The sequence below is a fragment of the Malus domestica genome, chromosome 14 (genome assembly GCF_042453785.1).
Source record: "Malus domestica chromosome 14, GDT2T_hap1".
NCBI lineage: Eukaryota > Viridiplantae > Streptophyta > Magnoliopsida > Rosales > Rosaceae > Malus > Malus domestica.
The window spans coordinates 28,219,008-28,240,171 of NC_091674.1; the positions used below are offsets into that span (position 1 = coordinate 28,219,008).

At 37.5% G+C, this 21,164-nt stretch overlaps 3 protein-coding genes and 1 long non-coding RNA gene across 6 annotated transcripts; 3 read left to right on the top strand and 1 right to left on the bottom strand.

Moving 5' to 3' along the window:
• Positions 1-3,045: 3,045 nt before the first annotated feature.
• LOC114821204 (uncharacterized) lies at positions 3,046-4,037 on the bottom strand. The gene is made up of 2 exons (XR_003768645.2): positions 3,620-4,037; positions 3,046-3,373 (listed from the first exon to the last, which is right to left on the bottom strand). It is a non-coding gene; the product is annotated as an uncharacterized lncRNA (long non-coding RNA).
• Positions 4,038-8,241: 4,204 nt separating this feature from the next.
• On the top strand, positions 8,242-9,231 carry LOC103409831 (probable calcium-binding protein CML46). The gene has a single exon (XM_008348620.3). The coding sequence runs from the start codon at positions 8,416-8,418 to the stop codon at positions 9,055-9,057; it is 642 nt and encodes a 213-aa protein (XP_008346842.2). The 5' UTR covers positions 8,242-8,415; the 3' UTR covers positions 9,058-9,231.
• A 2,858-nt stretch (positions 9,232-12,089) lies between these two features.
• Positions 12,090-13,822, top strand: LOC139191490 (uncharacterized). Its single transcript, XM_070812379.1, has 2 exons — positions 12,090-12,448; positions 13,007-13,822. The coding sequence occupies exons 1-2, from the start codon at positions 12,167-12,169 to the stop codon at positions 13,640-13,642; spliced, it is 918 nt and encodes a 305-aa protein (XP_070668480.1). The 5' UTR covers positions 12,090-12,166; the 3' UTR covers positions 13,643-13,822.
• A 4,759-nt stretch (positions 13,823-18,581) lies between these two features.
• Positions 18,582-20,884, top strand: LOC103455535 (uncharacterized). Of its 3 annotated transcripts, none has more exons than XM_029093177.2 (5): positions 18,582-18,850; positions 19,285-19,473; positions 19,734-19,972; positions 20,231-20,379; positions 20,521-20,884. In XM_029093177.2, exons 2-5 carry the CDS (start codon positions 19,286-19,288, stop codon positions 20,767-20,769), a joined length of 825 nt encoding a protein of 274 aa, XP_028949010.1. In that variant the 5' UTR covers positions 18,582-18,850; position 19,285; the 3' UTR covers positions 20,770-20,884. The 3 variants fall into 3 exon arrangements, with proteins under 3 accessions (XP_028949010.1, XP_028949012.1, XP_028949011.1); XM_029093179.2 differs by having other exon boundaries at positions 18,615-18,850; positions 19,712-19,972; XM_029093178.2 differs by having other exon boundaries at positions 18,633-18,850; positions 19,703-19,972.
• Positions 20,885-21,164: the final 280 nt, after the last annotated feature.

Consider the following 21,164-nt stretch of genomic DNA (forward strand, 5'->3'; position numbering starts at 1 on the left):
ACTCGACGGAGCTTCAGAAATCGAAGAGGCGTTTGCTTTCTCAAAAGCTGGGCTGCTCAGAGACCACAAGGGCCGATCTCAGAAATCGAAGAGGCGAATGCTTTCTCAAAAGCTGGGCTGCTCAGAGACCACGAGGGCCGATCTCAGAAATCGAAGAAGCACCTGCTTTTGCAGCCTCGTCAGCACCTGTCACATGCACAATCAGCTTTGCGGAAATTACGGGCAATCTGTCGAAGATTTCTGGTGAAGTAGAAAGCACGTGAATCTTACTGATCAATCACCGCTCTCCATATGCACCATCAACTCCTCGGGTACCACATATAACTTTGTCAAAGATCTCTGACAAAGTTTAGGCACGAGAATTTCGAAGTGCCAGCTACCCTACTATTACCCATAAGGGTAAAGGAACAGCACCACTGCTTGACAACTGGAAAGTCCCTATGTGTGTCGACCTCCGTGTTTTGTGGCAAGACAGGTTGGCAAGAACGACCAACCTTTACTCACATTCGAGAAAAGACTCCCAACATAATTACTTTCTCAAAAACCGGAGTAGCACCGCTTTCCGAATCTCGAGAGTCAGATCCTCGACGGGATTGCTTGTTCGAAAACCGAAGAGGCACAACTCTCAGAACTTCGAGAGCCAGATTTCCTTAGATAAAGCTTGTCTGTAATCTCCACACGTAATATCAGCTTTCCAGATACCACATACCACTTTTTCAAAGTGCTCTGACAAAATTAAAACACGTGAAGCTGGCAGCTCCCACTACATTGCTGTGACCAAGAAGGGTAAAGGAATAGCATTACTACTTGTTATTGGGAAATCCCTATATACATTGACCTCCCTCCTCAACGGACAGGCAAACCTGCAAAAATGCTCAACCCTTTCTCACATTCGAAAAGGCACCCTCAACATAACCTCTCGAAATACTCAGCTTTATTTCCCCCTGATAATACCTCAGCAAATAAGCCACACCAAGAACAAGAGTATCTCATATCATCAGGGTCGAAAGCAAGAGTATCCCATATCATGCTTTCTCCCTGTCTTTGTCTTTGTCCTTGTCCACACCTGCAGGACAAGGAGAAAGAGAGCAGTCAGTCGGAACCTGAAATCAAACCTCCAATTTGGAACTGACTGCCTGGAGCCTTTGCCTGGTTGCTTACTTAGCATTGCTCTCGAGTACTCATCCTCAACTGCTGTCAAGGTCACGAATTCCACCGGCAAATACCTCATGACAGTTGATCAGATATTGGTTCTTTACACTGAAGCTGCCAAGCGTGGATGAGTCACTATGAAGGAATGTTCTGAAGGACCATTTAAATGCAAAGGTTGCACACCACTTCTGCCATGCAAAAGATTGAAGCAGAAGGTTCAACGGTGAGCTGAAACAGATCACTACAGCACGACACCTTTCCATACCACATTCATTATTCCGTCAACAGCAAAAGTATCCCATATCATCAAGGTCGAACGTACTCTAGATTTGATGGACTTGTTTTGACCCTCAAATTTTTGAGTCGGCCTTATACTCTGAAGGGCACCAGAAAACCCTCCAGCACAGTTCAAGAATAAGCCTGTGGAAAGTTACTTCTTCAAAAGCAAAAGTATCTCATATCATTTCTTATCCATTTGCTTCTCCTTATCCTGGCAGTTGAATGAGAGACAAGGAGAATGAGAACAATCAACCGGAAGCCGACGTCAAACCTCTGATCCTGGGTTGCTTACTTGGAAGTTTGACTGCTTACCTTGTCTGTCACCTCTTTCGGCAGATCTCCTAGCTCGGCGACTTGGGGGACTCCTACTATAGGGTTTGTATCACACTTGACTAAGCCCGAAACTACAACTAAGCTTCAAGTGAAATTGATACATTACCTTGTGCGTCAACATCAGCTAAGTACACCATTCCCGGATGGAGGAAAGGTACTTCCAGAGAAGGGCAGATGAAGATCAGACCACACTTCGGTACTTAGAAGTTTCGTGATTACTCAAGGGATTGGATCTTGCAAGTCCCCAACCGAGGAGCTTCCCTCACTCGGGAACTTAGGGGAGCACTGTTTGTACCATACTTGACCAATCCCGAAACTACCGAGCAACGGCCAACGCTATACTGTCAAGGACCCAGAAGAGTTCCCCTCCGACCAGGAGGCCAATCACTACTCGACACGTGTCAAGATTAGAAGCCAATCAGAGCGCAGCACGTGTCGACATCAAGAACCAATCATAACATGACACATGTCAATGTGACAAAGCTACAAGTTTTTCTATAAATAGGGGTCATTCCCCCACAATATGGCCTAATGCCATTTTGTGTTAAATCATTCACAAGAACTCACTAAATTGAGAGCTTGATCCTTTGTACTTGTGTAAGCCCTTCACTACTAATAAGAACTCCTCTACTCCGTGGACGTAGCCAATCTAGGTGAACCACGTACATCCTGTGTTTGCTTCTCTGTCTCTATTCATTTACGTACTTATCCTCACTAGTGACCGAAGCAACCAAGCGAAGGTCACAAAACCTGACACTTTCTGTTGTACCAAAGTCTTCGCTGATTTTGTGCATCAACAAACAGAAAGACCTAGTACAAAAAAGAAGAAAATGCTTTCAAAAGTATGACTATATGCCACCTCAAGCTCTTTGCACAGTGTTTTATAATATTGACGTGAAAATTAACGTTAACTGTAAAGTGATAGAGAGTTGATGAAAAGTCTAACTTTGAAAAGAGTCTCGTTAACGTTTTTCAAGCACTAAAGAAGAAAGTGCGGATGCGTTGTTTCACTTGGTTAGAGAAATGTACTCAATCTAAAATTTAAGTTTCACTTGGTTAGAGAAATGTACTCAATCTAAAATTTAAGTTGCATAATGAGAGAGATCGAAAAACTATTGTCTTTGACAGAATGAAAGAAATTTTTCTCCTCACATTATGAATCGCGATATTATCGATTGCAATTAAAGATTATTCCAAAGCAAAGGAGCATGTATTTTGCTTCACAAAATACGGACTGTCCATTTGTCTTATGCAACCCATATTTGTCAATGGGAAGAAGAATGAAGAAAATGCTGAGCCAAATTTCTCATATATCAAAAGGCAGGGGATGACATTCTGTGCAGTGCAGATTGATACAAATATTTCCTATCCGAGTGGGAGAACATGCAGCAATACTAGTTTCCAGTTTCCCCTTCAATGCTAGGATGAATTCTACAAGAAGTTACACAACGTCGTAAATTAGATAAATTAGGGAAAGAGAGAAGAGACACATGGTTCTGATTTCTTGAATGGTTTAAGCCACAGCACAGGGTAGCCATCGCCTTTAGAATCTCTGGATCAACTATCCACTTCCACTAAACACATTGGACTCGGCCCTCGCATTATCATCCTGCAGTAGAATCTCTTCCATTATCATACCGCAACTGTACGGTCTGCTGATTGTTAAGAATCCTAAGATAGCTCAAGTAGCGTAGGTATTTTGGCATCCCTTTGAAGGTCAGCAATATATAGTAGGAAACTACAGTGTGCTAACATCTACTGGTGAAGGGTTTCTATGGAATGGAGATACGACCCAAAATAAAGATACAAAAATCATGTAAAAGTTCAAGGTTCCAAAGGGGAATGAAGTCCATACCTGTAAGATCTGACAGTTTTCGAGCGTACTTTGTCCTCCCTGAAATGTGAAAAAATAAAAAATTAATCCTCCAAAATTAGTTTCAGGGATCAGAGGGCTGGGGGAAACAAAATAAAGAAACATTTGTTCAGCTATCAAGATTCATATTAAATTGGGATGACAAAGCAGCCCATTTCCTGAACTCCTTTGTTTCCCTTAATATTCCTTTCCAACCATAATCAGCACAAATGGACACGCAACGAAACATCTTCAATGTTGGTTTCCAGACTTTGTTACAAATTTGCCACGCCAAGACCAGTAGAATAATGAGTTCGCCAGAACTTTTCAATCTGCAAGAAACAGATTGCAGAACGAGCTTCTTCTTGAAACTTGCTAAGCCGCTCCTCTTTCAAAACAAATGCCTCAGCCGGTGTGTATTCATTACTGAATTATCTTCTAGTGCACTGTCAATCGACTAAATCCTAATCATTTGGAGCCAAGTTGGTAAAAAAAATTCTCCGGTAAATCAGGCCTGTATTACACCTCAAGACTCCTCATAGGTCTAAACAGTCCTTCAACTAAATACGTATCACCATAAAAAAAGGTTGTACCCAGTGCACAAGGCTCCCGCTTTACGTATCACCATAAATACGTATCACCATGATTAGCCATATTCTATCACAATCTCTCTGTCACAGTCTAGTTCAAATTCACATAATCCCACAACACCAGTCATGCCAAGCTGCCACACTCTATGTCTACGGTCGCAATCTAACATGGAATATTGGAATTTGGGACCTCATAGTCATTCTGCTCAATAAACCGCCATAACAAAACTCCAGATTACCTTACATGCATTTTCCACCAATGGTGAGAAAAGCTTTCTACCTAAGCTTGTACTAATATCTATCGCCTCCAGTATCGTACATGCATATATGCAAGTATGTAGCTAAACTAATTAAGCAAATTCCCTAGCTTCAGCTGCTGTACAATTACAGTAAGACAATTACTTGTTCGCGTATATAACCATGTTCCCAAACAACTATCGGTTTCATACAACCATGTTCGCGAATCGCGTATATAATAAGCAACGGCATACCACATAGCTAAAAAAGAGCTCAACTTTTACAGCATTACTAATGTATGAAATTCAATAACACAAGCATTTCCAAATTGCATCTTCTTTCACACAAAATGCTCAAAATTCCACCCAAATAAATAATAATGTTCCATGGGAAAGAGCCACCAAACAAAAAAAGAAAAGCAAAGAACTTTCAATTTGTAGAATAAAATGCATCCCCAAAACAGAACCTCAAATCCCAAATTCAAAGGGAACCCACCCCATAAATATCTTAAAATTTTGATCACCACCTGGCACGCGATATTTTATATTTTTTTTCTTCGAACAATCGATATTATTTACACTAAGGTAGATGGGGTGGACTTAACTTCATAATGGGTTTGCAATAATATAGTTCAAATTTGCCTTTAACGAGAATTGAACATAAAACATCTCACTTAAAAGTGAAGAGGAATACCTTTAGACAGTAGTACTAAATGGCACCCATGTTACATTAAACTATCATAATATATGTTTTAGGGTTAATCTCAGTTTACTATCCTCAAGAGTCGTGGTTTTCAACATTTAGTACATGAATTTTTTTTTTGTCCCAGAGTCATACTTAAAGTGTTAATTTTGAGACAGTTTCATACATCTGTTAAGTTTTCAGTTAGAACTTCTGTTAATTGATGACTTCGCGCCCACATGAACAATTGATGGACGCCACATGTCAATATGGGCCCATTTCAATATTAAAAAAATATTTAAAAAAAAAAGAAAAAAAAAACAAATAAACATCTGCACCCACCTTATCCCCCGCACCCTCTCTCTCCCTTCTCTCTTATGCAACCCGCACCCTTCCCTCCCTTTTCTCTTATGCACTTGCACCACCCTCTCTTCTCTCATCTGGCGAGGTACGACATAGCCAATTAACAACTTACCAATTAGTTTCAATTTCAATTCAATGCACAATTCAACCAATTGCAACGATTGAAAAAAAAAAATTAGAAATCGATGCGATTAAAACCCTAAAGTCCACTTCAATTTTCCTCAGTTAGATCAAAGCAAAGAAAGCACTTTGTGTGTGTGATCTCGGTATCTGGAGTCCTGGAGCTTAGCGGTGGACCGACGGTGTTACCCTTACGGACGACCTCAAGCGCGTACTCGACTTGGAAGAGATGATCATCTGGAGAGAACACAATAATGGCTTTATCTTACCTCGCCAAAGGAGAGAAAGAAGGGTGGTGCAGGTGCAAATGCAGAAGAGAGAAGGGAAGGAGAGGGTGGGCACCGATGTTTTTTTTTTTGTGTTTTTGTATTTTTTTAAAATTTTTAATATTGAAGTGGGCCCATATTGACATGTGGCGCTTAGTAAATGTCCATGTGGGTGCCACGTCATTAGTTAACAGAAGTTCTAACGGAAAACTTAATAGATGTATGAGACTGTTCCAAAATTAATACTTTGGGTATGACTTTGAGACGAAAAAAACTTCATGTACTAAATGTTGAAAACCACGAAACTTGAGGGTAGTAAACTGAGATTAACCCTATATTTTAATACAACAAAAATTATAAAATTAATAAAATATTTAATAATAATTTTTTTTTTAAATCGTCAATTTTGGCAACAAGGAAGAAGGTTGCCAATCCATATCATGCCACATTAAATTTGGTTTTTTGGTTGAAAATATTTTTGTTATTTTTATTAACTACTGATATAGACATTTTGACATTTCTTTTAAAGATACTTAACTAATAACTTTAGCTACTTACCTATTAATAAATTAGGAAAACTAATGAAAAAAACTTGAAAACTTTGAGTTTTAATGATAAGGACAAACTAAAATGTAAAGTGAATAGTATTAGATTTAACTTTTTAATGTAAAAATATGATTTTTCGTTAAAATGAACAATACCGCAAGCTTTTCGTTAAAACTCTATAATAAATTTCTAATTCCGCCCTTTTATCTTCTCTGCCTTTTCCCAGCACTGCTTCACGCTGTATAGAAAACTTCACGGGTTGTAATTATTAAAAGAAGGAACCGTGAGCTCTTTTTCGAAGCAGGCAGTGGCAGTCACGTCGGTGACGACGAGGTCCATATTGATAAGAGCCGAGGCGAGAGGTTTCGGCGGTGAGCTTCCCCGCTGCTCGAAACCGCCGGGGAGCCGGGGGTGGTGGCGCGGTTTGGTCCCTGAGTGGAGTGAAGGGCGGCTCCCGGCTCTTTTTGCCTCCATGGCTCTTTGTAATCTGGGAGGGTAGAAAGGACATTATCAATTCTTCTTATTTGTTAATTGACCCCATTGTCGTTTGTCTTGTAGTGGAATTTATTACCAATTGACCCCATTTCCTTCCTTCTTCCTCAAATGCCCATTCTCTCTGGCTTTGTCCCCTCAACAACCAAGTCACGACAGAGTTGTCCAAATAAAAAAATACCCCCCCCCCCCCAACAAACACGTGACAGGCACGTGAACCACATGACATATATATATATTTTTATAATTTTTTATTCTCTTTGTTTTCATAAATTGACTAAAAAAATAGGAAATTGTCATTAACACTTCAAAAATCTCATTCTACACTCTTCGCAAGTGTATTTTTCTTTCTAATTATAGAACGTTTGAAGTGTCAAATGAGATTTTTGGAGTGCTAATAACAATTCCAAAAAAGTAATTAAATTAATCTCTTACAAGGTTCTAAAAAACGTTAGGCACTAGTTGGACGGCGGGATCTAGGCGGGCGCCTAGGCGGTTTAGGTAAATTTATTGTATATCTTGTAAATAAGTGTATATTGATACTTACAAAAAATTATACTTGTATGAAATCCATGTATAATATAATAAAAGAATGATAAAATGCAAAAAGAGTATCCAACAAGTCTAAAATTTAAAAACACTTTAAACATATATGCCATATAACCATAGTGAGAAGTATTGTAGGATGACACATGTACAACAAGTTCACAAATTTAAACCACTTAGACTTAGATAATATTTTTTTATTTTATTTTTTTATTTCATTAAAAAAAACTGTTTAGCTCCACCTAGCACCGCCTAGCCCGCCTAGAGCCCATCCGATTTTTCCAACTGATTTGCAAGAAAACGCTTCGGCTCACCACCGCCCCGCCTAGGCCTTTTTTTAGAACATTGATCTCAATAACCTATATATTATGCAATTCTTTTTATATGGTACAACTGAGTGATCTAAAAAATTAACAGTTAGATTTTGTAAATAAAAATTTAATAAATATATATATATATATAACAATTAAATCTTATATAAAACACGTATCATTGAGTATCGGGACTTGTATCATATACTCAAAAAGTCTTCCCTAGAAGAAGACTTTGAGAGAATAATTTAACTACTTATTTGTTTTCACACTTGACATTTCCGTGCAATTGCGGCCGCTCCTGAATGCGGATAACATGCATGCGAATACCTGGAAATTTTCACGAGATGACGACCCTAATGGCTAATAAATTAACAAAGAAGAGACAAGTAGTAGAGTCAACAACTCACCTTAGTTTACGATGTGAACTATGGATGCTATTAATTTAGTTGAAACTTCCCTTCATTCACACAATTTCTTGGAAATTAATTAAGCAAAATCTTTAGCTCTATATAATATAAACCAAACTCAGTTCTGGTTTCCACACTCAACTCTCAAGTCTCTCAATACTTTCGAATCGTAGTTAAGCGACTAGCGGCTTAATTAAGCACTTTCTCCTTCGACTCTCTAGATTTTATCCACCGGTCATGGAGAAGGCGATGAGCGATGGGTTCGGATGCAGCCCCGATTCGCTTCTTGCACTTTTCTTAGTGATCCTAATCATTCTTAACTGGCTCCTTGTACTGCACTTCAACTCGAATTTACGCTACTTGTTTTTATGCTTCCTTTGCGATGTTATGCAGATTAAGCCCGTGATCCAAAGAAGTTGCGCTGACGAGAACGTATGTGATCACGAACCATCAGAAGGAGTTGAAACCAACTCTAAAACTACTAGTCATGACCAAGTCCCTTCAGTTCAGGCTGCGGAGATTAGTTACATTCACGAAAATGTTGCAGGTGGCGATAAGAATCTGTGTGCAGGAGAACTAGGACTAGTGATGGAGAAACTAGGAACATTAAGTGAGGGGAGACTCGGGTCGAAGGAGATTGCTGACTTGTTCGAGGAGGACCCGAGCTTGGAGGAAGTAAAAGAAGCTTTTCGCGTGTTTGATGAGAACGAGGACGGATTCATTGATGCAGGTGAGGTAATGAAGGTTCTCTCTGTATTGGGTTTCGTTGAAGTTTCGGAAGTGGAATGCAAACGGATGATCAAGGCATTTGATGTTGACGAAGATGGACGCATAGATTTCGATGAGTTTGTTAAACTCATGGAGAACAGCTTCTGCTGAGTTCACAACATAAAATGCTCTCAAATTCTAGGCTCTCTCTCTCTCTCTCTCTCTGCTTTCGATGTTTCAAAATCAACTAGACTGCTGTTTTCATGAAATTGTAAATATATGAAGACTGGTGAAATTGGAAACATAAATAAGATTGAGCAGCAAACCATTTGCACTAGTACAAAAGATTATATGTTCAAAAGTAATTAAAATCTCAAAACGTAAAATTTCAGTAACTACGAATAGTTAACAAAATAGACCTAAAGTAAGACTAAGACAATCAAAGCTCAATAATCTTTTTAATCTTCTGACGTGAGACAATACTCTGTATTCTCGTAGGATTACACTAACTTTGCAAAAAGTGATAATCTTTGTGCGTAAAATGGTAGTGTCCAGTCTAAGCATTGGAAAAAAAAGTGGATCCGCAGAATCCCTAATGAATTGACTTAATCGAAGTGCTCAAAGTTGTTGTGTCCAATTTAAGGCTCAAGGTTCTAGTGTTTTACAACTTCGATGATGTGAAAAGGCGCTCCTAGTGAGAGTAATTATCATGTTGGAGAATAATGTAACACTTTGACCATGTGAAAAGGTGTAGTGAGAGTAGTTATCGTATTGTAGCGCGATGCATAACTTCTACTGTGTAGAAAATGCGTTGTTAGCGTAGTTTCTGAAAATACAAAACGAATATAATACCTGAAATGTAATTACATGTATGGGTAATTTTGCTAAAATAATACTTTAAAAAATTTGGGAATTTGTAAAATTTTAATATTTATTTACTTTAATTAATTAATTATTTTATTAAAAATACTAGTATATGCCCACACACAAAGTATGTGAAATTTTTTACTTTGGTTGTTAAAATTGAAAGAGAGAGGAAGAGGATGAGAGAGAACGTGCGAGTGAGGAGAGAGTGAGAGAGGTTGTTTTTAATTTTTAATTTTTTAAATTAGAAATGATAAACTTACATGTAGGTGGAGTTTAAAAAAAACAACAAAATTTTGTTTTGTGAAATTACGTTACTGTCCTTAATTTTTTTTTTTTGTGATAGAAGACAAAGATGTATTTTCATTTTCTTTTTGGTTGACAAATAGGGTTTTGTTAATGTAGTTTTAGATGTTTAAAATATGTCTGAAATATGTGAATTTTATTTGTATCTTTAATCTTTAATATTAGAAAGCTAAAAGGAGAGTTTGGTGTCTCAAGGTTTCACAAAAAAAAGGACTATAAAGCCCCTCAAACAAAAAAAATCCACAACTAGTTGAAAATAATAGAGACAAAATAACAGGGATAATTTTCTCAGAATACAGAAAATATAAAATTTGTTTTATTAATAGAAAAAGAAACAGATAACTCCTCCTCCATTTTAGGAGAGAGATGTTAATATCTCACAAAAATATAAAAAAATAAAATAAAAATAACAACGAGCTTGGGGAGAAAAATTATCAAGATTAGCACGTTTAGTTTTCAAACTGCATAGCAGTTTCCGTTCAGTTTTCAAACTCACATAGCCTTTTATCATAACTTCTCCATTGCATTTGTTCAGTTACAAAATTATGATATCACTCCATCACCCTTCATATCCACAGCTAAAGAAGAATTTACGAAGGGGCAAAAGGTTGGATGCTTTGAATGTTTCATTGGTGGAGAAATGTATGGTAAGTTTTTTCTTTTCGCCTCTAATATTGATAGCCCTCTCTGAAATTTCCAGCGTTATTATATTTTCGTTGACGATGCAATTGAAAGGTACGGAATTTTTCAAATTTAAACGAAATCATGCAAATTCCCAATATTTATGAAGTTTAACTTTTAACTTCAATTTCTCTAAAAAAATTCTTTCATTTTGTTATTGTTTTTTAGCAGGTCGGGAGAGCTGGTTGCATAGGTTACTGGGATGCCTTCGTCGGCAGCATTAATTAGAGCCATGTATGAAATTTCTACCACACCATGTGATTGGAATTTTAAATTTTCACAGGTTTTGCTACTTTGTTTAATTAAATTTGGTCCCACTTTTCTAATTAAATTTCTTCCTCAGCTGGTACATCGAGTAGCCTAAAAAAGGGTAGCTTTTAATCCTACTCAATTTATATTGTTGGTTATCTAAATCACAGCATCCTTCTCTCCCACTACAACCCACGTCAACATCGTGCTGCTAGGGGAAGCAGTGGAGAACTCCAGGAACTCCATTTGATCTCCAAAGAGGTAAGAGAGGTAGAATTCATCAGATCTCTCATTTTCATTGAACTTGATAGTATGTTATCGGAGCTAGCTTTGTGCTACTGTTGGCTCTTTTTTCAGTGTTCGCTCGAGTTCGTTTCTGTGGCCCTCGAGGATCTATTCCTTTCTTTAAGAGCTATTGACTTTTGTAAACATAATACCTTTTGCTCCTCTAAGAGCACCTCCAGCGGGGGAGGTTGCTCGGGGGCTGTGGATCACACAGTAGCAAATTGCTGGGGGATGAGCTCCAGCGTATGGAAGCCCGAGCAACAGGCGAGGCCCGAGGAGCAGGCCCGTCGAGGATTGCCAGCCCGAGAGCCCGAGGGCTGCGTCAGGCGCGTGCGTTTCACGCGCGCGTGGGCGCGAGTCGTCCGACAAAAAAACAGGGATGGGGCCCGCGATTTCAGTTTTGAAAAGTAACCGTTGGGGAAGCCACGTGGCTTCCCCATGTCTGTTCGATTGAAACGGTCATATTTTATGGACCGTTGGATTTCCAACGGTAAAAAACATTTAAAAATCTCATTTAATTTCATCCGTTTGATCTAAGATCAACGGTTCACGTTATTAGGCTTTGTAAATTATATAAAAAGAAAGAAAAAACTGTTTAAAAATCTAAAATGTTACCGTTATGACATGTGGCACAATCTGGAGTGTTGGAATTTAAATTTTTTTAAATCCAACGGCAGAGATTAATTAGGTGAATAAAAATTTAAAAAAATGTAAAAAAATTCTTAAAAATCCGAAAAAAAATTATGAAAAATTATAAAAAATTTTGATTTCACTTCACCTCTAAATACCTTCTCATTATCTTCTACCCGACACCACAATTTCATATTTTCTCAACTACTTTCAACCACATTCCTATCTTTCTTTCAAAGTTTCAATCCAATTTTTTTCCAACAAAATGACTACTCAACCAGGTACGAATTGGACGCTTCTTGAAGATGTTGCGTTGTGTACTAGTTGGGTTCAAGTTACTCATGATTCGATTACGGGTAATGAGATGCAGTTGCGAGAAATGTGGAGTCTTATTCATACCAATTATCTTGAGAAAATGGGTGGGCAAAGAACTAAAGAATCGATGTCCAGTCGTTGGAAATTACTTAGTCAATTGTTTAGTACGTGGAGAGACGCCTTGGCACAAGCTAGTGGTAATCTTCGAAGTGGGGAAAATTTAACGGATCAGGTAACAATATATTATTTATTTGTTAGCTACTTTCATTATATTTATTTGTTTGTATTATTTATTTGTTATCTTCTTTCATTATAATTATTTGTTAGCTACTTTCATTATATTTATTTGTTTGTATTATTTGTTACCTACTTTCATTTTAATTATTTGTTAGCTACTTTCATTATAATTATTTGTTTGTATTATTTATTTGTTACCTACTTTCATTATAATTATTTGGTTGTATTATTTATTTGTTACCTACTTTCATTATAATTATTTGTTAGCTACTTTCATTATAATTATTTGTTTGTATTATTTATTTGTTACCTACTTTCATTATAATTATTTGGTTGTATTATTTATTTGTTACCTACTTTCATTATAATTATTTGTTAGCTACTTTCATTATATTTATTTGTTTGTATTATTTATTTGTTACCTACTTTCATTATAATTATTTGTTAGCTACTTTCATTTATAATTATTTGTTTGTATTATTTATTTGTTACATACTTTCATTATAATTATTTATTTGTTACCTATTCTCATTATAATTATTTGTTTGTGTAGGAACTTCAAGCACAAGCTTGGTATGGTGCCAAAACCAAAAGCAAAAACAAAACATTCACCCGGTTTGAATGTTGGAATATTGTCAAAGATTGTCCTAAATTTAGAGTTGTGCATGTCGGTCCAGAAGTTTTCATGAACAGCACCCCTCTACACTCTACACCTGAGCATGCCTCGCATGATCATGATGAAGATGATGAAGAAGTGCCTGAAACGCCCCCCGTTGAACAAGCGTCGGGGTCGACCCGTTTTCCAATTAGGCCTCAAGGTAAGAAGGCTTCAAAGAGAAAAGGTAATGCTTCCAAGAATGATTATGCAAAGTATATGGAAGATCTTGCCCGCCAAGGTGAATTGAATTTGGCCCGGGAAATGGCTAAATTTGAGGCTGATAAGGCTAGAGAGGATGCAAAAGCTGCAGCTTTTGAGAGAAAATTTGAAGCTGATGAGAGAGAAAGAGAACTACTTCGGCAAGAAAGGGAACATAGAAGAGAAAAAAGAATGGCTGAACGAGATCGTGACATTATGAAGGAGCCTTTAGAAGGGAAGTCTCCAGACTCTAAATATTTTTGGAAGTCAGAGAAAGCGGACGTGGTGCGAAGGAGGTGCAAGAGAAGCGAGAGCAAGAGGAGATGGTCCTAGCACCACAAGAGAAGATTATCCTAGCACGACAAGAGAAGATCATCCTAGCACCACAAATTGGTTAGGTGATGGTTATCATCCATTCACGAACCCATAATTTTCCAATCAATTCGGGTTGTAATTTCTTATTCGGGTTGTAATTTCTTATTCATTGAATAGAGTACTTTATGTTGTTTCCAATTTATTGAACTTAGTACTTTATTCAAAACACATTTAAACACACCAAATAAAATAACATCAACACACCAAAAAAAAACACCAAATAAAAACAAACACCAAATAAAATAAAATTACATTTCAACTCACTAAATGAACTAAAAAAACACACCACATAAAATAAAATAAACACACCAAATAAAATAAAATTACATTTCAACTCACTAAATGAACTTAAAAAACACACCACATAAAATAAAATAAACACACCAAATAAAAACAAACACTAATGAACTTAAGTATCGTCAGCACCCCTCAATTCCCACTGGTGCTCTATCAAGTCAAGTTGGCGGGCATTGTGCATATATGACCTTTGAAGTGCAGTATATCGTTGGATAATCCTTTCATTGTAACGTCCATCCCTTTCTAATGGCTCATGTTGCACGGGCTCATCGGTGGCGTCATGAGCACAATATATACGTGTTCTTGAATTGTTCATAGTGTCTGGCTCATATTCATCAACGGCTTCATAATCGTACTCATCTTCCACAATCATGTTGTGAAGAATGATGCACGTCGTCATGATGGATCGAAGCGACTCTACATCAAACAATCTGGCAGCACCCCTGATGATCGCCTAGCGAGCTTGGAGGATACAGAAACAACGCTCCACATCCTTCCTGCACCCTTCTTGACATCTTGCAAAGTGTTTTTCCTTTGCACTACGCGGACGTGGCACTGTTTTGACAAATGTTGACCACCTTGGGTAAATGCCATCAGCTAGGTAGTATGGCGCGTCGTACATACGTCCGTTGACCTCATACGTGACTTTTGGTGCCTTTCCTTGCAGGACATCGTTGAACACTGGGGATTGGGTAAGGACATTGAGGTCATTTTGAGCTCCCGGAACCCCGAAAAAGGCGTGCCAAATCCATGTATCAAAAGATGTCACCGCCTCCAAAATGATACTTTTTGATCATTTTCTGTCCCCATAAGCGCCTTGCCATGCACTTGGACAGTTTTTCCAAGTCCAGTGCATACAATCAATGCTTCCAATCATCCCTGGAAAACCTCGCATCTCGCCTTTCTTCAGAAGCCTTTGCAAGTCCATATGAGTAGGTATCCGGAGGTACTCTGCGGTGTAGATAGATTCGATTGCCGAACAAAACCTCATGAGGGACTCAAGAATGGTTGATTTTCCCATCCTCGTTATATCGTCCACTTGGTCTGCAGCTGCTCCATATGCAAGCATCCGCAAGGCAGCAGTAATTTTTTGCTGAGGCAGGAGACCCATAGCACCAAAAGCATCCGGCTTTTGCACAAAGTAAGAATCATGGTTGCAAACAGCGCCCATGATTTTGTTGAACAAATGTCGTTCCATTCTAAAACGACGTCGGAAGTATGTATCAGGGAGTGCACTGTTACGGACAAAATAATCGTCCAAGAGCTCCTGACCTCGTCGTTGCATGTTTCTATCAATGTTTACAGCACGGTTGGGCCTGCAGATATGAGCCACAGCTTGGACGACTCGACGGGATTGTGAGGCTCCTGCCATTCTTGATTCGTCATCTCTCCGTCTACGCTCGGCATCCTCTTCCATATCATTTTGGGCCCAATCCCCAACATTGAACATTCCTTGTGATTGGTTAAACAATTCTTCCTCTTCTTGCTCGATTTCCCACATCATCTTTGAAGAAGAGGAAGAAGACCTTGTAAGAAGGAAGCAGAAACTATGAATAATGATAGGGATTTTGGTGAAGAAGGAAGTAAAAACTATGAATAATGATAGGGATTTTGGCGAAGAAGGAAGCAGAAACTATGAATAATGATAGAGATCTTGAGAAAATTGGTGTGAGATTTATGAGGATGGATGGTGGATTATATGGAGGATTCAGAAGGGATTAGGTTGTAGATAATGCCACGTGGCATGCCATCATTCGTTAAAAATCTGGTGGAAATCTATCCTCAAAGATTGTAATCGGATTGTGACACGTGGCACGACGTGATTGGTTAAAAATCTTATCAGAAATCCATCACCAATAATTGTCTTTTCAGATAATGACACGTGCCTTGACACAACGATTAAAAATCTTATCGAAAATCCATCACCAATAATTTTTTTTACGGATAATGACACGTGGCGCAACGAGAACGATTAAAAATCTTATCCGAAATAACAAATATAATTATTTTGAATTATTTTATAAATGCAAAAATACAAAAATTTTATTGCTATTGGCTTTTCAGATAATGACCCGTGGCGCAACGAGAACGATTAAAAATCTTATCCGAAATTACAAATGAAATTATTATGTATTATTTTATAAATAAAAAAATACTAATATTTTATTGTCAATTGCCAGGGCTATTCAGTGCAGGGATGGAGATGCAAAAGGCAATTGCCAGGGGAATGCACTATTCATTAAGGGCAGTTACTGTTCACTAGGTGGATTAAATAGTGAATTGCCTGGGGGGAGGGCTCCTACACTGGAGTTGCTCTAATGTGATTGTTTTTCAGAAAGATATTGAAAAGATTAAGAGGTGCCCTGAGCAAGATTCCTATGACTGTCGAAGCCATTTTCATCTGCATAAGCTATCGTTGTCAAATATATTTTCATTGGGTTAGTAATCCATGTTTTCAATTTCTGATCTCTCTTAGTTTTGATAGCATATTTGCACTCAATTATTTTCATGGGCAAAGGCACTTGGTGCGATGGCAAGTGCCTTCGCCCATGAGCGGTAGGTCTCGGGTTCGAGACTTGGGAGCAGCCTCTCCATAAATGGGGGTAAGGCTAGCCGACATTCACCTCTCTCAGACCCTGCGTAAAGCGGGAGCCTTGTGCACTGGGTACGACCTTTTTATAATTTTATGGACTTCTTGCAGCAAATTAACTTTCTCTGGAATTTTTGTAACACCATGTCTAAATTGTCAGCCATGTTTCAAATGTGACTGTTGCCTCATTTCATTTTATGGTTTTAGTTCATAATCAACTAATTCACTAATTCAATTACAAATAATGCTAATATTTGATTTTAACCGAACACATTAAATTTTCAACATGATGGAACGATATGAGTTCATGATATGTTTTGCTGTCAAGTGTATCAAGATCAATTGAAGTTCTTCGATTGTTTTATACTTTTTATTTAGCTTTTAGTTGCAACTAAATTATAGGGATCTTCTCTGTTACCTTTTTTTTTTTTTTTTTACATATTCTAGACAAAATACTTTAAATTCCTGCTTGCATTATTAGAGATGATAATCGCCTTTATTTTATGTTTGTATACACTGAACCAATCCTCGCATATAAATACATCTAAAATGTGTAAGTCGCACGTAACGCGCCATGATTAAAAAAAAATGCCTTATGTATGTAAATGTATTATACTATGTGGTTTAAAAAAGTGTAATTTAAATCATTAAAATGTATATGGAAAACAGAAGTATTTTTGAAAAAAAAAACCGTAAGTATATGTATAATGTTATGACGAATTTACTAAATATGGTTGATAGTTAGAGTAGTTATCGCCACTATTCTAAAATAGGCTTAGACCTAGTTTGGGAGTGAGGTGTTTAAAAAAAAAAGCACATGTGAAAAAAAGCTGTGAGGGTTTTAGGTGTTTGGTAAACTGAAAAAAAATGGCTTATTTTGGAAGCTGCTGTGAGAATAAGCTGAAATCAAAGGAAAAAGCTGAAGCTGCTATTTGTAGCTTTGGAAAACTGGCTTTTTTTCAAAGCACACGGAGCTACAATGCTCCTTTAATGAAAAGACCCACTATCAAACTGCTTTTTTTTTCCAAAAGCATTTTTACAAAAAAGTTTACCAAACGCTCTGCTGATTTATTTCACAGCCGCTTATTCTCACAGCACAGCCGCTTATTCTCACAACAGTTTTTTTTCAAAGCACAGCAATACCAAACCAGCCCTTAGGCGGCTGCCTAGGTGGTGGATGGTGAATGATCAATGCTATTTAGGCCAAAACGTAAAGGAAAATCGAGTAGGCGATAGACGGTCGCTTAGGCGAACTAGGCAATGGATAGGTGGTTTAGGGGTTAGGGTTCCACTATTTTATTTTATTTTTAAAATTAAGTTAAAGGATTTTCTGGATAACCTACCCAAAAAACCCCACATTATTTCGATTGCCGTTTCGTGTTTCTATTCTCCCTGTCTCTTCGCACATAGGCGCTCTCTCTCTCTCTCTCACACACTTTCTCTCGCAATCGCTCACGTCGATTCTAACTTTACTTGCGTTGTCTCTTGCAACTGCCGTCGACTAAACTCTCACAAGCCATCGTCAAGGCTCATTATTTTGTTCTTTTTAGCTTTTAATCTCTTTTTTTTCATACTGCAATTAAATGACATTGAATTCTAGATGCACGATCCCATTTACATATGTTGATTCATTGAATCTTGATTAATCTGTGATGAAAGATGATGTCAATTTTATATTATGAATTATTGAAATTTTTAATTTGGTTTTGAGATTTTCTTATTTTTGCTACATTAGTCTCTGATGATGTCAGAGCCTTGATTGCTTAAACTTTAACTTTTTTTAAATTCTCAATACAAGTATAGTTTATTTTAGAAAGTAAGTAGACACATATTTATATGTTATATAATAAATTAAATTAAATCCACCTACTCTGCTTAGACCCTTGCCTAAGCTCCTCCTAAACGCTTGACTCCAACCCGCTGTCTGACTAATGCCTAATATTTTTTAGAACTTCAAATTGTATTCGAGCATAATGTACAAGTACAACAAAGTGAAAAAGAGTCCACACGGACACCTATCGAACCACAGTATAATGAGCCACCATCCTCAGTCAGACCAACAAGCAAATGGAACACTATCCACTTTGTTGCTGAGTGGAAAAAGCTTGAGAATTGGGCTGAAGTTCTTTGGCCCAGGTTTCTTCGTTCCCGCGATTAACCCCTCTCTGCGACTTTCAGAAGCAGCAATAGAAGAAGATACAAGAAGTCAACAACTCTCTCTCTCTCTCTCCCGGCCACCGGAGGCAGCTCCCTGGCCTCGTTCCCCTGTTTTCGTCCCGGTAAAGATAAGATCTTTGACCCTTGATTTCCATATTATTAATTGTATGTTAGTTTTTCCTTCCCAATTGAATTTTGATCCGCCTATTTTCCGTAGTCCGATTGTGTTCTGATCTGCTTTTGATTGTCAGATTGTGTGGCTAAAGAAGAAAACACAAGTTCATATTTTGATTTTCGTTTCTATGATAATTATTTTGGAAATATACTGCAAATGTGTGTATATACTCATATATATATATGTGTGTGTGTATATATTTATATTTTGGTCAGAGGAGAAATAAGGAAAACCCAGTTGCATGCTGTTACCCAATTTGCATCAGAATTCCTAGATGGAAGCTTTTTGATGAATTTTTTACAATTTAATCAGTTGGAAAATGTATAGATTCAATTTCTCTGTGATGATTTGTTCTTTTCTTTGGGTGTATTTGATGGATAGGATGGTTTCAATGACTACTCCTCAAGCAAGAAGCATTGGGCTTCCACTCATGAACCTTATCAAATTAAAAGGAATTCCCATTCTCCAACAGCTTCATTTAGAGGAGCAACTTCTGCGGACCTCGTCCCATAATTGGTGCATTGTAAATGATGGAACTAATGATCCCACTATTGTCATGGGTGTTTCGGGGTAAGATGAGCTTCTTACTCATTGTCACTATTGATTAAGTTGGTATGTTCTCTGTATTAGAACACTATCACCGATCAAGTAGGATGATATTGTTGTGGACCGTCCAATGTAAAAGTGTCATTGCTTGGTCAATCGCAGACTTATTTTCCGAATTACATGATTCTGGCTCTGTTCATTCTCTTAGGTTTGTGATTTTATTATTTATTTATGTATGTTTTTTGTATTGGAGATTGTAAAGGATCCGTGTATGTTCTGCATAGAAAACCTGCAGAGCTTCTTGAAATTGATTTGGTGTTACGAGACCAGATTCCTGTCATTAGAAGGTTTACTGGAGGTGGCACTGTTACTGTTGATCAAAATACGCTGTTTGTCACTTTCATATGCAACAAGGATGCCGTTCCTGGCTTGCAACCATATCCTCGACCTATAATGTCCTGGAGTAGCCTAGTTTACAGCAAAGTGTTTGAAGGACTTGCTGATTTTCAACTTCGTGAAAATGGTAACTTAACGAACCTTTCTAACGCTACTGTTTACTAGGGTGCTTTATGCTTATAAGATTATGTGTTTGTAATGTTTATTAGACTGATTAGTATCCTTTTCTTACCTCTTCTGTTAATCCTATTGTTTCCTGCTTTTTTTATTTGAAATTTCTGGATGTGATTTGAGGTTCTTTATTTGATCTTTTTGTGTGGTATCAAATGTTAGTTTTGTGTTTCGACTTTTCCCTAACAACATATTTGGTCCCATCCGGTTGTAGATTATGTATTTGGAAACCGCAAGTTTGGTGGGAACGCTCAATCTATTAGTAAAAACCGGTGGATCCACCACACTTCCTTTCTATGGGACTATGATGTTAGGAACATGGCATACCTGAAGCATCCAAAACGGGTTCCTGAATATCGATTGGTATGTTATTAAGTTGTCACATCTATTTTTCTGTGGTTCCTTTAAATTTTATGGTTCAACCTGTATTTCCCACGTAGCCAAAGAAAAGCCTGTGAATTCCACACCTTAAATGTGCCGATATGCTATCTATTTCCTTTGCAGACAAGAGATCATTTAGAATTCATATGCTGCATGAAAGACTACATCCCAAGATCAGTTTTTCTTGAGAAAACAGTCGAGGCACTCTTATCCCAATTCTCCGTGAGATCGGAACGGTCGGACGCCATTGAAGCTACCTCGAGTACAAAGTTTGTACCCTCAACTAGGCTGTTGACAAGGCAGGAATTAGAGGAAGCAGCAGCTTTTGACTCTCAGGCTGAAAGAAATCTCTCTCAACCATTGTCATTGTAAGGAAAGTGTGAAATTGAGTATTCAGTGAGGGTGCTATTCACATAGTACCACCCTTCAATTTTTTAATAAATGTAACCAATTTTTTTCAATCAAAACTAATGTTTTAAAAGGCGAAGACGAATTTGAGGTTTGCCTCACGGGACCTAAAATTATTAATATATATTACATATGATTATATACAAATACTATAATTCATACACTTATTTTTACTTCTCACACACCTCTCTCAAATTTTCAGTCGTCAGATTGAATGTAATGAAGAAGATCAATGACAAAAAATTAACAAGGGTGTGAGAGGTAAAAATAAGTGTGTGAATAGCATTTTTCAATCAACAATAGAGTTAAAATCAAACATTATAGAAGAATAATCAACAATTAAATCAACAATTTATTCA